General features: G+C 37.5%; 2 protein-coding genes across 3 annotated transcripts in view; one reads left to right on the top strand and one right to left on the bottom strand.

Annotated features, from left to right (window-relative positions):
- Nucleotides 1-11,397, top strand: LOC137394464 (leucine-rich repeat-containing protein 74B-like). The gene is made up of 11 exons (XM_068081188.1): nucleotides 1-37; nucleotides 1,032-1,167; nucleotides 2,558-2,730; nucleotides 3,549-3,656; nucleotides 5,099-5,242; nucleotides 5,550-5,714; nucleotides 7,189-7,383; nucleotides 7,642-7,737; nucleotides 9,049-9,330; nucleotides 9,982-10,067; nucleotides 11,262-11,397. The coding sequence occupies exons 2-11, from the start codon at nucleotides 1,113-1,115 to the stop codon at nucleotides 11,302-11,304; spliced, it is 1,347 nt and encodes a 448-aa protein (XP_067937289.1). The 5' UTR covers nucleotides 1-37; nucleotides 1,032-1,112; the 3' UTR covers nucleotides 11,305-11,397.
- The window catches only part of LOC137394442 (ubiquitin carboxyl-terminal hydrolase 36-like), a 19,915-nt gene continuing 14,854 nt past the window's right edge, over nucleotides 11,355-16,415 (bottom strand). Inside the window, exons 13-17 of one of the 2 annotated variants that reach the window (XM_068081161.1) lie at nucleotides 14,987-15,869; nucleotides 14,385-14,540; nucleotides 13,921-14,039; nucleotides 12,028-12,120; nucleotides 11,355-11,915 (exon numbers count right to left, since the gene is read on the bottom strand). In XM_068081161.1, coding sequence (XP_067937262.1) covers nucleotides 11,871-11,915; nucleotides 12,028-12,120; nucleotides 13,921-14,039; nucleotides 14,385-14,540; nucleotides 14,987-15,869 — 1,296 coding nt within the window. In that variant the 3' untranslated portion in view covers nucleotides 11,355-11,870. Of the gene's footprint in view, nucleotides 11,916-12,027; nucleotides 12,121-13,920; nucleotides 14,040-14,379; nucleotides 14,541-14,986; nucleotides 15,870-16,415 lie in introns of those variants that run through there. The other variant, XR_010978328.1, reaches the window with a different exon arrangement.

Below are 16,415 nucleotides of genomic sequence, written 5' to 3' on the forward strand. Positions count from 1 at the left end.
AGGAGAAGGAGCCCAAGTACCAAATGATGAAGTACAGGTACAGAGGCTATATAATGTGCAAGTTTTGGAAGGCAGAAAATGCTCATTTTTTTTACTCCAGAAGTTTGAACTTGAAAAAGGTTGAACAGTTCTGGTCAGAAGTGGTTACAAAGCAAAGTCCATGTATTTAATGCCTGTAGATTTTCTGTGCTGAGACAATTTTATATTTGTAAACATCTATGATGTGAGACTTGTACACTAACTTATCCTAAACCTATGATAATCTTAACATTGTTTACCTGTAAATGTGCCATAATCTATCCGTTGATATATCTGTCCATTTCTAGATGTACAATAGTCTACTTCCAAACTCAATCATAGTTTACCCATAGACCCATAATGGCTACCCACAGACTTGCCATACTCTACTTACAGACTAGTCATAGTGTACCCACAGACTTGCCATACTCTACTTACAGACTAGTCATAGTGTACCCACATACTTGCCATACTTTACTTACAGACTAGTCATAGTGTACCCACAGACTTGCCATACTTTACTTACAGATTAGTCATAGTGTACCCACAGACTTGCCATACTCTACTCACAGACTAGTCATAGTGTACCCACAGACTTGCCATACTCTACTTACAGACTAGTCATAGTGTACCCACAGACTTGCCATACTTTACTTACAGACTAGTCATTGCATACCCACAGACTCGTCATAAGCTACCCTAAAACGTACGACAGTCTATCCTTGAACATACCCTACTGTACCTTAAATGTACGCGCCTAACCTCAAGGCCTCATTAGACTTTAGACGTAACTTAGGCTACCCATAGTTGTACCATAGTCTATTTTCGGGTTCTGTAATCTACTGATTAATTCAATATAGGCTCATAATAGTCCACTCATAGACTCACCGCGGTCTACCAATAAACTTGGACATAAACTAGCTCATAAGTTTAGGTATAAAGTGAGAAGGTAAGAGATCAACTACCACAAGAGCTAAACCTCTACATTATACAAATATTATTACACCATCTAGAAAGAACAACCCTCACAGAAGTCAGCAGACTCGAGCAAATCGGCGGATACAAAAAGTAGTAAAGAAAGGAAATATCAGCAGATGGCTCCAGATATATTCAATGAACAGGAGTGGGATACAGATTTGGATGATGAGGGTGAGCAAAAATATGTGTTCAATAACTGTGACTCAGCAGACGGACAGAACGAGAAACACTTCCATAACCAGCTTTTGCTACCATTAGTTAGTTACATAGTTGACCCTCAAGTGTGTAGCTGATATCTCTGTTTCAGCATACTGCATCCTTTTAAATTAATTTTTAATGAGAAATATGTCAAAAATCCTTGTCAGAAGCTAAAACGGTGTGTCACAATCCTGAGAGACTAATTTACAGTTAAGGATGATAAATGTGTGATAAGCAGGGACAGACCGTGTCACTTCCTAACATCACTTATCGATACCAGTTTTGTTAAAACTAGTTAAACCTTGTTTTATAAATGCATAAATAAAAGGATAGATGGTCTAGTATTGCTATCTTTAGACTGATAGTATTGTATTGCTATCTTTAGACTGATAGTCTAGTATGGCTATCTTTAGACTGATAGTCTAGTATTGTTATCTTTAGACTGATAGTCTAGTATTGCTATCTTTAGACTTATAGATAGTCTTATATTTGCTATCTTTAGACTTATAGTCTAGTATTGCTATATTTAGACTGATAGTCTAGTAATGCTATATTTAGACTGATAGTCTAGTATTGCTATCTTTAGACTGATAGTCTAGTATTGCTATCTTTAGACTTATAGTCTAGTATTGCTATCTTTAAACTTATAGTCTAGCATTGCTATCTTTAGACTGATAGTCTAGTATTGCTATCTTTAGACTGATAGTCTAGTATTGCTATCTTTAGACTTATAGTCTAGTATTGCTATCTTTAGACTGATAGTCTAGTATGGCTATCTTTAGACTTATAGTCTAGTATTGCTATCTTCAGACTAATAGATAGTCTAAGACCATTATCATTAGACTGATAGTTTTGCTAAGTCGAGGCAATCAAACTTTAGATCGGAAACCTACCAGGTTTCTAGATATCTCAGCAGGTTTCTTCTAGTTCAAAACTTTTGCAAAAATGTAGAATTTTTCAATTAGAGATGCTCCTGTGTGGTCTCTGCACAAGCATTTATAAGGAAGCAATGGTAAATAACTACCCCTTGAGAAACTGAAGAGGAAAATCTTACATGAAAGGATAACCAAATGCTATTTGAAAGACATAAAACTATTTGTGATGAGCCGCCAGTATTAAAGTGAACACTTCAAAAGCATCTGCCCCTCTATCCGCCAATCACATCCACTGGAGGCATTCACATATCCAGAGTAGCCATTTGACACAAAGTATTTGATGAATTTGTCCAGAAGTCGTTGTTCATTACAGCAAAGTGCAAATATATTAGGACATGGAGTCACTTAACGATCTGCCTTAAGGTGATTAATTGAAGAAAAATTGCATGCCAACTTTCAAGATATTAATAATTTGATTCTATTTGCAGAAGAGGGTCTAGATACTGGGCCACCCTTCAGAGGTCTGTACAGAAGCATCTGCGACAAACATGGTTGCCATCCCAACAGCTACTTCGTGAGGCATATCGAGGAGAAGGAGCTGCGTATGAAGCACCGCGGATTTACCAAGCAAGAAAGCACTGCCCTCGGTGAAATTCTCCGAGTATGTTATGCAGTCATTTTTAGAGCAACTAGAAGAAGTTGAATATTTGGATTAGTCGGCCCCTACGGCATCAACTGCACCCAGCGTCACCTTGACATACATTTCAGCTTGTCCAAAAAGGATTTTAATTAAAAAATTTATGTCTATTTATCGCTGTTTATGGCTCCATCATACACATGTCTGTAATCATGGCCACGAGGGGGACACCTTGCACTTTTAAAGTTAGATTGATATTTTCATTGTCTTAAAAGCCTATACTGCCCAACTGCTGTTAGCCTCAGTACCCACAGCTTGGCAATCAGGTAGTGTTGCCTACCACCCATACTGGAACAACGCCAAAGAGACTAGTCATCCGTAAGCATGTAGGCCAAAGTCCATTATAGATTTGTCACCTATGGAAGGTTGTTTCTCTTGTCAGTTGAACTTATGACCAGCTTTTTTGCGTTATGGTGATCCCTTGGCTATTATCACAAGGAATGGAATTACTAGGAATTCTCACTGCTACTAGCACATCATTACTAACTGACAATTGTTAGCTGTTCTAGACTGAACAGCTATTTTGTAATTTAAATAGATTGTACAAAATTCCAGAGCATCACACAACTTTATTTTTAATAAAATAGTTTTTAAAATACATTTGTCATCGGCTTTTACATTATTTATCACTTTTTATTATTCTGTTGATTATATGGGTACTTCCAATGGCATCGGTACAAAGTTTGTAATTTGTGCTGTTGTATTGTATTGTACTAGTTGTACTACAGTACTGTTTGCCTGTACTAATTTGTGTACTGTAATGTTTGTAATTGCTATTTTAGTCTATCATCTGTGTGGATACACTAGATTTAGAAGACAATTGGCTGAGAAATGTTGGATGCAAACAACTGTGTAAGATGTTGTCAGACAATGATAATATCCATGAGATGGTAAGCAACCAAGTGGCGTCATTCACATGAGTCTAGTGAGAGTGAAGTACACTCGGCTCTTGTATTGTATCAGCACTTGCTTTATTATAAATGGGAAAAAAGGAAAGCCTATTACTTAGGCAGTAGTAGGCCTACATACGATGGGTCATTGATAAGCTGTTTGTTGAATTCGATAAAAAGCTGACGTTTGTTATGATAGTATTCCAGAATATTCTATAAAATATGGTATTGGATCAGTATAGCTTGTTGAGGCTAACTCTCAGATATTGTTATATGTAACCAAGTCATTTGCTATCATATGGTAAAAGCTTCACGCTGACCTCTTCATAGAGAGTCATTGTTGTTACACAGATAACACTTCAACAGATCTCTCTACGTGCTGGTGTTCACCTAATAACCCTTGCTTCTAACATTGATAATAGAGTCTAGATTTCCTAGGTTGCTTCCACTCTGCCACCATAGTGCACAAACTTGAAATAACCGATTAGTTTGCATAAACTGAGTAATTAAGATAATCTTACAAAAAATTGCAAGTTTTTCTTCCTTTGATAATCAATAAAAGCCTTAGAGGTTTACAGGAAATGCCGCTCGACTCTTACAATATCATATGTTTTTGCCAGCGATCATATAATCTTCACCTTCAGCCAAGGCGATGCTGTAGCATATCGAGTAATGAAAACTATACACTGCTTTTACCTATCTTTTAAGTGTCTTCCAATGTGTCAGTCTCTGTACGTGCCTTCCAATGTGTCAGAATCTGTAAGTGCCTTGAAATGTGTCAGAATCTGTAAGTGCCTTGAAATGTGTCAGTCTGAAAAATAAATAGCGAATTGAATGGCCTACAACAATATGTTTATATTACCAGACATTTTCCATGTGCAAAAGATTTATCATACGACAATTAATAATACATCTAGAAAATCCTTGACTAGAGACGGATAAGTGAAAGTTGTTGGTTGGAGTTTTTATGGTTAAAAACAGGATGTTGAGGGTTTCTTGAGTCGCAAAATGAAATCCTGTTTCCGAGCAACTTCAGTAGATGTTAGAGAACATTGAGGTGATCACTCAACTAGCGCCTAAACAACTCTTTGTTCAATTCCTAAAGTCTTCCTCCTGCCTCACTTTCTCCTCTAATTGCTGTTTTTATTATCCCCAGTTTTCTTTATGTTCTAAAGAATCTGTCTCAAACCGAACGTTACGGCGTTTTAAAAAGTCTAACAGCATTTGAAGCTGATAAATTAAATACACCAAGCTGTTGTATGATAAGAAAACAAAATTTTAAACCTTCAGCTTTAGTCTTCATCACAAAAATATCTTCCTGCCCTAAAGAAATGAGTGGTAACTACTAACACAAAGGAGTCTGACCATATCCAAGAGTAGACTACTCCAAGTGTAGGCAAACATACAAGTAGTTGCTGATGATGGATCATGCTGCGTTGTAGGATTTATCCCAAAATCAATTGGGGATGGAAGCAGCCAATCATCTTAGTCGAATGCTCAAGTCTAACCAATCTTTACAATCCCTTTCCTTGTCAGCCAATGGATTCGAGGATAACATCGCTGCAATACTGGCGGAGGCTCTAGAGGTAAATTCTCTACATACATTATATCTCCCCTTACTCGTAGAACTGAATGGAAAACGAATAACATAGTTGGTTGCTAAAATGAGATAGCTAGAGGGAGTTCATGTTTCAAGCTAATCCATAAAGTTAACTGATTATAAATGCTCGCTCAATACTTAAGGTGATGGCTATTAAGAGTTTACCTTACAGCAATCTGTAAAAATAAGTAATAGAAATAAATATATTTATTTACATATTTATAAATAAACAAATAAGGTTATACAAAGGGGTATCTATATTCGCTATTTGCCAATATCAATATCGTTTTTAGGACTGTCGACTTAAGAGATTACGGCTGAGCAAAAATCAATTTGGGGATAGAACTGGAACTATACTCGGGAGCGTCCTCGCAGCAAATGATTACATAGAAGTTTTGGATGTGAGCTGGAACATGATACGGGGAGCCGGAACTACGATCTTAGCCAAGGGTTTGAAGGTAGGATGTATAGCAGGGGCTCCCAACCTTTTTCATTCAGTTCCCCTTTTATGCCTTTTCATAAATTTGATTCCCCAAGCACTTTTAAATCACATGACTAAAATAACTGATACAAATTATAACCCCATTTTATTGTACATACCTAAACATCTAACAACATATTATTAATTTTATACAGAACACATACAACACATAACAATTATACATGACCTTCGGCATAGCAGTCAATTTGTTTATGACTAGGTTAACTTACTATCCAATCAAAATCTGGATGGATGCGCTCACACGTATCTGGGTTCTGACTAGTAGCTCATTATTAGCAACTAGTCGATCTATATATATATTTCTCAAAATATGTCCGTGTGTCGTATGTCTGTCTGCATTCCGGTGAGAGCTATTATTAGATTAGCCTAGCTGGGCAACAATGCTGATGCAATGTCATTGCCTACCGGCATTTGAAGCTTACTAGGTTACTGGAATTTTCCATCCGCAATGTGCCAGGCCACTTGGCAATGGCCTGCCACAGTGGTAAGCAAATCTCATCACTTCTCATTGTTTATAAGCTGATTTTTAATACCTGGGCAACGCCGAGAGGCACAGCTAGTGTTATATGTAAAACCAAAATGTTAAATGATGAAACCCAAACTCACACAGCACTGCAGGACATAAATTAAAAATTTAACAAATTAAACACCTCTCTGTTCCCCCTTGTATATTCAAAATTCCCCCTTAGGGGAGAATTCCTCCTTGATTGGGAACCCCTGATATATAAGAAACATTATGCCGACCATTAGCAATATTCTTCCATTTATATCCCGACTCAGCTGAGTCAGTTTTGGTGCGAATATCAGCAAGCGCATTCTCACCTGCTCCTACTCTCTATGATACACTGTCCATGATTCATTGCACGAGAGGATTAGTACAAACTGCCATTTTGGACAGTGATAGAGGGGTAGTGAACATTGTGCGTGTGACCATTTAATACTCACGGTGTGTTCAACTGCGCTGTGCTCAGCTACAAAAACATCTCAATATAACTGCATCTCGAGGAGAATGAGCAGCTAAAGAGTATATGCTGCCAATTTAATCTTGTAAACATCTCATTCAACTAACAGCTCTACTTTAAACAACTACTTTACTAGCTACATACGATCAATAGGTTGAACTACCATCTCACTGTGAGCAGATACATTCTGCTACGATTACCTTTATGCATTTCCTTAATTATAGCCGTGTGAAGCTTCACTTTAACTGGCAAACTGAAAATTTAAAGCATTACAACTTTGGTAATTTGCAACTCTGTAAGAGCTTTTGGCCAGTTTCATAATAGTTCTAGTCTACAGGCAGAGTTGCTATTATTTATTTATATATTTAAATTTATTATATTAATAAATAAATATTATTTATTTACATAATTGTTTATTAACAATCTGTACTACCGGAAATATTGAACAGAATAGAGCTTCAATTACAGGAGAACATAAGACTGAGATCTTTAGATTTATCTTGGAATGGCCTGGGAGAGAAGGGTGGCATCGCGCTGGCCGATGCCCTCCTTGTCAACAGTACTCTCACCGAACTGGACATCTCCGCTAACCGTTTAAACAACAATGTAGCTATCAAGTTTGCAAAAGTAATCAACAGCAATGACGCTTTACAGATCTTGCGGGTGAGATATCTAATGACTCATCATACTCCAAATACTAGTATACCAAGTCTACCAGCACGGAGAATCACTAGTATTGGCTGACTAGCCTCCTAACAGGCATTACAAAAAATAAACTTTAGAAAACTATCTAATGATTCTCTGCGGTTATTTGTGACTGTCAACATGAGAACTCATAAACAGATATATATATATATATATATAACATTGAGTAATAATCGTAAACAAGACTCAAGTGCTCATTCCTATGTTATGTTTCAGCTGAATGATAATCCGATTAGCACATCAGGTGCTATAACTCTGATCACAGCCTTGCTCAACACCTCCAACCACGCATTAGAGCATCTTGGCTTACAGGTTAGTCAGACTGTCTCCATCTGAAGACAAACCAAAGCATGGAGAGAACAACTCTAAAATATGGCGATTTAAACAAAATATTTTATGCATTGTATTTCATAGTATGTTATGCTTCTTGTTTTGTGTCTAGTCATACTTGATATCACCAAAGATAAATCTGGGTGGAGTGTAATGAATGTTGTACCGGTAGTAGTAGTAGTACTAGTAATGCTATTAGCAGTGATAGCATATAGTATTGGTTGTAAAAGTAGTAGTAGGCGTGGTAGAACACGTACGTACATAAGGGTTGTAGAAATAATAGTGTTGCTAGAAAATATTATTAGTAACGTCAGCAGTAGTAGCGGCAGGGGTAGCAGTGGTAGCACTCGCAGCAATAATATTAATACCTATTGTCAGATATTTGTAGTCGTAATTGTCATCTTCTAGTACGCTGCAACGTCTCACCAATTATGACAACAAACTTTCACTGTCACTATCTAAATTAGAGTTCGTGGCTTTACAAAAGAATTGTTTGGCTTAGTAGTTTATCCCACTAGTCTAAGCAAACAGTATGGCTACTGTCGCAAGAGAACAAACTACCTTCAATGCTTTGCCTTCACGTCAAGGATCAAGGGGTAATGAGTGAGCAACGTTTCTCAAACTTTCCCCTAATAGCACCCAGCTGAGTCAGCAGTAGAGCTCACACTCTGCACTAAATACACATTACTACTGATAACTGATTAACTGACCAATATATTACCATAGCTGTATTGAGCGTTAGCAAATCCGACTGGGCTTACACTACAGCGTAGTTGTGCTCTCTGGTTCAGTGTTCAGCTATCTGTGAGAATATAACCCTCGTTGTAACCGCACGGTCCAGAGAATCGACTCAGACTATATCTCACAGAGGTGAACAAAATAAATGCACCCGTCAAATTTGAATGTTTAGTAAAATTTGAATATCCAATCACAGTTTCATATTTAGGATGTGACAGATTGCACAAAGTAGGAGCATAGTTGGAGTAAAAAATGGTATCGAATTAATAGGTAATGCTTTGCATTATGAAGTCTGGCTAGAACACTAGAAGACCTCTTCCTACTGCTTAAGATCCTTAAACAAACCTTGGAGCAAAGAGCTAGTTATACGGATAGGTGAGACTTGAAAACTGTGATCCAAAACAGCATTTGAGATTATAAGCTGGTACCAAAACTATTGATTTTTGCTTTTTTATAAACGACTAAAATCAATGTTTTAAACTTGATGATGTAATTAAAATTCCAAGTTTATTCTAATAAAAATTTAATCTCTGGCTATGCCATGACTTCCTGTAGGGCAATCCTGTTGAATACGAGTTCCTACGCACGTTGCGTGAACTTCAAACTGAACGAAAAGTGACAGTTACCTATGGTACTGTTCTAAGATCAGGAAATACAACTCAGGACCTCGGTAAACCAGCAATCGGCCCTGCAGGACCAACCAAGCCAGTGCTGATCATGGAGGAAAACTTAATCATAAACAATACAAAACGGCTACAAGAGCTCTTCACCAAATATTACATAACTGCAGCTGAAAAGGGGATGTGTAACCCTGAAGAGCTCATTGAATGTCTGAAGGTAAAATTGTTGTTATTAGTTAGTTATTTATCGCAGAGGTGCAACTGCAGTAGCTGAATATTTTTTATAAAAAGAGCAGTGTCCGTCCATTCATTCGAAGCCATGCTAGAAGCGTTAAAAAAAATTGCCTCGCATGGGAATTGAACTTCAATGTTCCCAATTACTGACTAGCGTGCTCACCACTACACCAACCGGCCACCTTCCCACTCCATGGATTAATGATGAACGCAGTGATAACTGATTACTGTTGCTCACAGTGCACGGGACTGCCAAGCGTATTACTGGGTATAATGGTGAAAAAATGTAGTCTTCTCTAAAACAATCTCAGTAAAACATGACATTAAAATTCATGCACTTCTTTTGTTCTAATCACTGCCTGAAATGCTTAGAAGTTATCTCATCATGAAATCAGGAATAACAAAAAAGCTAGTAGACTGCACTGCGGTGAGAAACAATGTGTGCTCATACATTCATGAAGCCTTCAAAGGCCGACGGCTTCACATTATTGTTGGTGGATGTGATTAGAATTATTTGAAGGTAAACAACTGCCTTTGCTGCAAGCTTTTAGTTGTCATACAAGACCATTATCTCTAGCAATATTTCTAGCATAAAACAGTTCTAGGAAAATTTCTGCTTCTCTGCTGATTTTAGATCATGTCACCAGGGCTGAACATGAAGCAACTGAGCAGTGTGGTTCAGAGCATACCAAGGAATCACCATAATCTCATACCACTTAGGTGGGTTTATATTTTGGTATCAGCACCATATCTTATCTTGTATATACATGTTCAACCACTCCTCTGTACCAAAATGTAAATACAATAGACACTCCTACAATTTAAATAACCCATTCCATGAACGTTTACATTATAGCGATTTTACGTTATACAAACAGTAAAATACAACGTAGGTAAATTGCCTAATCTGTTCTAACATTTTACCAAACCCCTCTCTTTGAACCTTCAAAAGAGATAATTAAAAAGTTAACTTTAGTTTTAACTAAAGTTAAATTTTTAATTTAATGACTATAAAGTAACTGTGGTATTATTGGTTTGCATTGACAACTTTTCTCTTATCACTTGCGCTTGGTTATTTTACGCTAAGTTAGGGAAGCACATTCCTTCAATGTAAATTCTAATCGATTCTTTCAGTTTTTTCTACACAACAAAATCTACGCTGCGAAGAAAAAAATTGTTTATCTAAAATAAATTAAATCAAAAATGTCTTTACTATAATAAGAGTGGCATCCGTCTATCCGCCCGTATGAAGCCAGGATTAGAGGTTAGGATAAAACATGGCTCTCAACAAGACTCCAACTCATGACATGCAGATTGGTAGACCAGCCCTCTAATACCTGCACTAATCGACTGCCTTCAAGTATTCCGGAATCATTGCGCAGCAACTTATTATCTGTGCTTTATCAGTGTACCAGATGATCTCTTACAGCACACTAGACCTCCAGGGTACTAGTATATATAATATAGATACTCATAGATCGATTTTCTCATAAGTGCGGCAAAAAAATCCACACTGATAATGCTGACTGAGTGTTTCGTTATTCAAATGGAATTTAAGAACTTGCACTGGCTTAAAGCTTTACTTTATATGGAATTTTTTACTTAATACGAAGCAAAAACTACTTGACTTCATGTTCAGCGGATTATTACATAAAAGGAGGTTTATGTTATATCATATATGTTATCTTATAGGAGCGTCTACTGTATCCATATCTAGTTATATCTATGCACATGCTTGTCTCTAATCGCACACCCGTGCAGCCAGGCTGTTTGTACTCATAGAACATATCTATGCAGTACATGTATGTCTGGTCATTGTAGAGGTTTATTTCTGTATGTCTAGTCATTGTAGAGGTTTATTTCTGTATGTCTGGTCATTGTAGAGGTTTATTTCTGTATGTTTGGTCATTGTAGAGGTTTATTTGAGTCCAAAGATTGCAAGATACCTGCACGCTAAGCAATGGCAACTTCTCAACACTGCGTGGCTAGTTCAGAGGTATAATTGCATAAGTTCATTCGATACGATTTATTTTGACAATTCACAAGTATTTAAGTATTTGATATTGATATTTCTCATTAACAGTCAAATTTACAAAAGACTGGCCAAATATGATCATGTAGTATCTACCAGTTATTTCGAGTCAATCATATTAACTTTGTAAAATAATTTTAATTAGGAAAGTATTATTTCATCATAATAGTTAACATTCTCTTATGTACATAACATTTATAAATATAAAAGATAAACACACTCTATCATATAAGAGACTGAGAATATATGAGCTGCATATAAAAGACAACAATATATGACTAGTTGATAAAGTATAAGTCTGTAAAACTGAGAGCTTCATCCAGTTTGCAGTCCTGCATGCTGTGTGTACATACTGTGCACTGTGAGAGACCCACTTGTGTATAATCCTGTACAATGTGTGCACACACTGTATAATATTAGAGAGTATTTGTGTATCCTCATGTATACTGTGTGCACACTCTGTAGACCGTTCATTTAGCGACTGAAAGGGTTCAGAAGTCATAGCTAGATAAACTCGGCAGTTTTCCTTCCCTTTTCTACAACAGCCACATAGATGGTCTCGTGTATCATAGCATTGCACTTGCATATCAGCAATAAGATGCCCCATCAGTACTAGCCTTACAACATAACAAAGAATATCAAACATACCAATTGTCGCACTTTATTAGTCGTGTTTTGAATCGACTGGAAGTGGTCTCGACTGTTCGCACCTCCATGTTTCTTTACCTTGACCTTCTTTCGCTACAACAAGCTCTCAGTGCTGATGAACCAATAAAAGATCAGACACAGCATACCATGAGACGACCCTGACTTTTCTAAGGTCTTTTTTTCTAATCAACTGAGCAAAACTGCTTTGATCAAAGCTTACTCCTAGTTTCGCTAGCCAACAACGCAAGGGCTAGATTGATATCCCAACCCGACTTGGGAGCAGTTAGGTTACAGTCATAGCCTATAGCGAGTGGCCTAACTTCGTGTACAGCAGACATGTCTACCCTAAATGTATGACATATGCATGTCAACGATTCCACTTCACTGAACAGGAATATTTGTGTCAATGTTTTCACCCTTGAAATAAACAATAATCTGCTTTAACATAAAATCTAGCCCAATGATGACAGAATAATCCGAAACATCAGTATTTCATTGTAGAATAAAAAGCTGCAACGACCTCAACACTTTCGCTACGGTAGGAGCGGCTATAATAGCTCGTGGTAGCATAATTTAGAAACCAGTCAAGAAGTAAATTTAAATTTACGAGTCAAGAAGTAAATAAATTTGCCTAAAGCGTTGTAATAAGATAGCTAAGATGTTGGGTTACCATTTCATTAAATAGTCTAGGTATTATCCTTTTGACTCACAACAAACTATTGCAGCTGTGAATCTGTTATTTGCGGTTGTAATCGATGGAAAGAAAACATCTTCGCTATGACCTAAACACATTTATTATAGACGATATTATAGATTCTGAATACTCCAAACACTCTTCAGACCACAGAATCTCATTTTAATTTGAATAAAACCACAAACAAAGTACAGTCATACCTCGACATACAAACACTAACAAAGTACAGTCATACCTCGACATACGAACACTAACAAAGTACAGTCTTACCTCGACATACAAACACTAACAAAGTACAGTCATACCTCGACATACAAACACTAACAAAGTACAGTCATACCTCGACATACGAATACTAACGAAGTACAGTCATACCTCGACATACGCACACTAACAAAGTACAGTCATACCTCGACATACAAACACTAACAAAGTACAGTCATACTTCGACATACAAACACTAACAAAGTACAGTCTTACCTCGATATACAAACACTAACAAAGTACCGTCATACCTCGACATACAAACACTAACAAAGTACAGTCATACCTCGACATACGAATACTAATGAAGTACAGTCATACCTCGACATACGCACACTAACAAAGTACAGTCATACCTCGACATACAAACACTAACAAAGTACAGTCATACCTCGACATACAAACACTAACAAAGTACAGTCATACCTCGACATACAAAAACTAACAAAGTACAGTCATACCTCGACATACAAACACTAACAAAGTACAGTCATACCTCGACATACGAACACTAACCAAGTAGTCATACCTCGACATACAAACACTAACGAAGTACAGTCATACCTCGACATACAAGCACTAACAAAGTACAGTCATACCAAAGATTACTCTCAAGATTCATAAAGTCCATCTCAAAGATTACTCGGATCTCAAGGAAGGAACTTGCTTGAACGTCAGCTCACGCATGTTGAAGCATGCAGAGTTTTTCGCATGTTGAAGCACTTGTATGTAGAGGTACTTGTATGTAGAGGTACTTGTATGTAGAAGCACTTGTATGTAGAGGTGTGACTGTGCTGTAATTCTCTTAGTAGCAATACTGTTTGCACTATTTGTTCACTAATACTATTTTTCAATACAAACCTGTTTGCTGGCATCACCTAATGCTACCACTAGTCTGTGACAATTACTATGGCATGAATATCTTTTTGACTTACCCTTCCTTCATCTATTTCCTGTTCATAGCCATCATACCAACTGTTCCTATAACTGGTGGTTAGCTTCTCCCGCTCTACTTCTCTATTCACCTCAGGCTTGCTTCCATCCCAGGTGGATACTAGAAAGCAATAGCACTTCTGCATACATCATCAGCAATTCCACAAATAGATCTTGGTGACCTTTCAGACCTTGGTGACCAATCAAAGTACCTTGGTTATTCAAAATGAAAATTTGTTAGTCGAAATAGCTGTCTGAGTGCATTAAGGTTTAAAATGGATAGTTTCTAGACGTTTAAACACAAATCAGATGAGCTCAAAACGATCAAAAAGAGCTCAGGTCGTTACCAGATCCTGTTTAAAAATGCTGCTATTCTAGCAGGTTGTGCACACAGCTTTGAAACCTACCAGTGCTTACATACATTCACTACTCCTGGTCCTAGTACTACCAATTATATTCACCTTACCTCCTGTTCCAAGACCATTTATTTTAGACGCATGTCTTTCCATTAAAAAACTGATGTTGCTTTCTTTTCTGCCGTCCCATGGTGACACAGAGTTGCTTACTCTCTGAAATGCAGCATCATCTTTATCAACTGATGCGTTCCAGACCTTCACAACAGCTGAAACCGAACAACAAAGTATCTATAAATCACCAAGATCAGATTACTGGAAAAGTTTAAATCAAAAATTAACATTCTATATTCTCGCTTTGAAGGTATACTAAGGACAACTATTCAGAGTTGTTAAACTAAGCTCTTCCGTAAGAAGTCAGTTTAACGCGTCTTTCAGAAGCAATAAAATGCCAAGTTATATATATGCTACTCAAGGGACCAGCTGAAATAATTATATGCTCAGCGTGACAGAACTCACCAGGTGAGCTCTAGCTACATGACAGAACTCACCAGGTGAGCTCTAGCTACATGACAGAACTCATCGGGTGAGCTCTAGCTACATGACAGAACTCTCAGGTGAGCTCTAGCTACGAACAAACTGAAACCAAAAGTTGTTGGTCTATCTGATTAGATGGACACAACAATGTTAATAAAGTCCAATATAATCAACATACGCTCACTAAACCGTCTCTTCTTCCCCTTTGACCGAGGAGTTGCGTGTCCATTCTCCTTAAGCACATCTTTCACGTGGGGATGAGTCAAATAGGAGCCAGCATTAGGTTTTTCCACGTCCTCTGAAAGTTCACTCACTCCATTGCTATGAATTCCGGTGCTTTGGCTACTAGAAAGAGACTTCTCAGACTGCCGCGAGCAATAACCATTAACCGAATAGAGCTCTGATGGTTGCTTCTTATTTTCCCGTGATTGTTTTACATTCGCAAGTAAAGTGCTATCGGCAACTGTCTCTGACTTTTGTGGTTGTGTTAGCCTAGATACTATGGCATGATCAGGTGCAGCGGTCACGGAGACATGGTTAGTACCTGTTCCAATGGAATTGCTTGTAGGTTTTGTAACAGAGATGGGTGAAGCAGCATTTACCTGTGGCTCAACTACACCTTGATCAGCAGTTGCCACAGAACTTGGACAATAAGGTCGACCCTCGGGAGCTGGTCTGTTCTTTTTCCTCTTTCGCCTTTTTTTCTTCTTTAAAACTGAATGAGGCTCAGGAGTTGTCTCATTGGACAGCTGCAAGCAGTTTTTGGAATCTTGCTTTACTTTTTTCTTAGCAGGTTCAAAAATGTCACAGCTATTGCTTCCGGTAGAATGACTCATACGATTCTCTTTCTCGGATGACATGGAGGAGCTAGAACCTTCCTCTGATACAGGATTCCCCTTACGAGATCTTTTCTTTTTCTTGATATCTCCTTCCTTCGCATGCTTTGCTTTCGACTTGTGGTGATCTTTTGTGGTTGTACTCACCGTCCAACTACTGGTAGAGTTGATACTGCCTGCCTCCGAGTCTGAGTGGCTTGCAAAGTGTCCATTAGTAGTGACAACCTAGCAAAACCAGTAACTACCAGTAACACTAGTATTGATCAACTATTACTAGATAAAGTTACCGTAATGAACTGCTAGCATTGAAACAATGATAATAATAATAATTTGACTTTAATTACCTGCAAACTGCTGAAGAATGCACTATCATTGCCTGTGTACTGCTGAAAAATGCACTATCATTGCCTGTGCATTGCTGAAAAATGCACTATCATTGCCTGTGTATTGCTGAAGAATGCACCAGCACTTTCAAGATCACTAATGTTTACAATTAGTCTGTTGTTAATGTTTTTTCAACTAAATGGGTTTTACCATTGCGCCAAAAACTCGAAATTCTTGTTTTCAGTTGATCATCAAAGAATGAAACAGTGAAACTTTTCGATGTCTTCTTTCCGCAAAAGCTTATTTGAACAATTATAAAAGCAGCGATAAGAATATATTATTAGCACTTGAACATCTGATCAGGCAAATAGAAAATCAAGAAAAATGGGCAGCCAATCCTAATTTTGTGTTGCCATAATTTAAAAGTAAAAATTTGTTGCTGGTTAA

Source organism: Watersipora subatra, chromosome 4 (assembly GCF_963576615.1).
Source record: "Watersipora subatra chromosome 4, tzWatSuba1.1, whole genome shotgun sequence".
NCBI classification, from domain to species: domain Eukaryota; kingdom Metazoa; phylum Bryozoa; class Gymnolaemata; order Cheilostomatida; family Watersiporidae; genus Watersipora; species Watersipora subatra.

Bases quoted from the DNA above. Each gene is read 5' to 3' on its own strand.
- LOC137394464 (XM_068081188.1), top strand. From the start codon at position 1,113: ATGGCTCCAGATATATTCAATGAACAGGAGTGGGATACAGATTTGGAT. The intron at 5,715-7,188 runs GTAGGATGTATA...CTTCAATTACAG, and splicing joins TCTTAGCCAAGGGTTTGAAG to GAGAACATAAGACTGAGATC. The intron at 7,738-9,048 runs GTTAGTCAGACT...GACTTCCTGTAG, and splicing joins TAGAGCATCTTGGCTTACAG to GGCAATCCTGTTGAATACGA.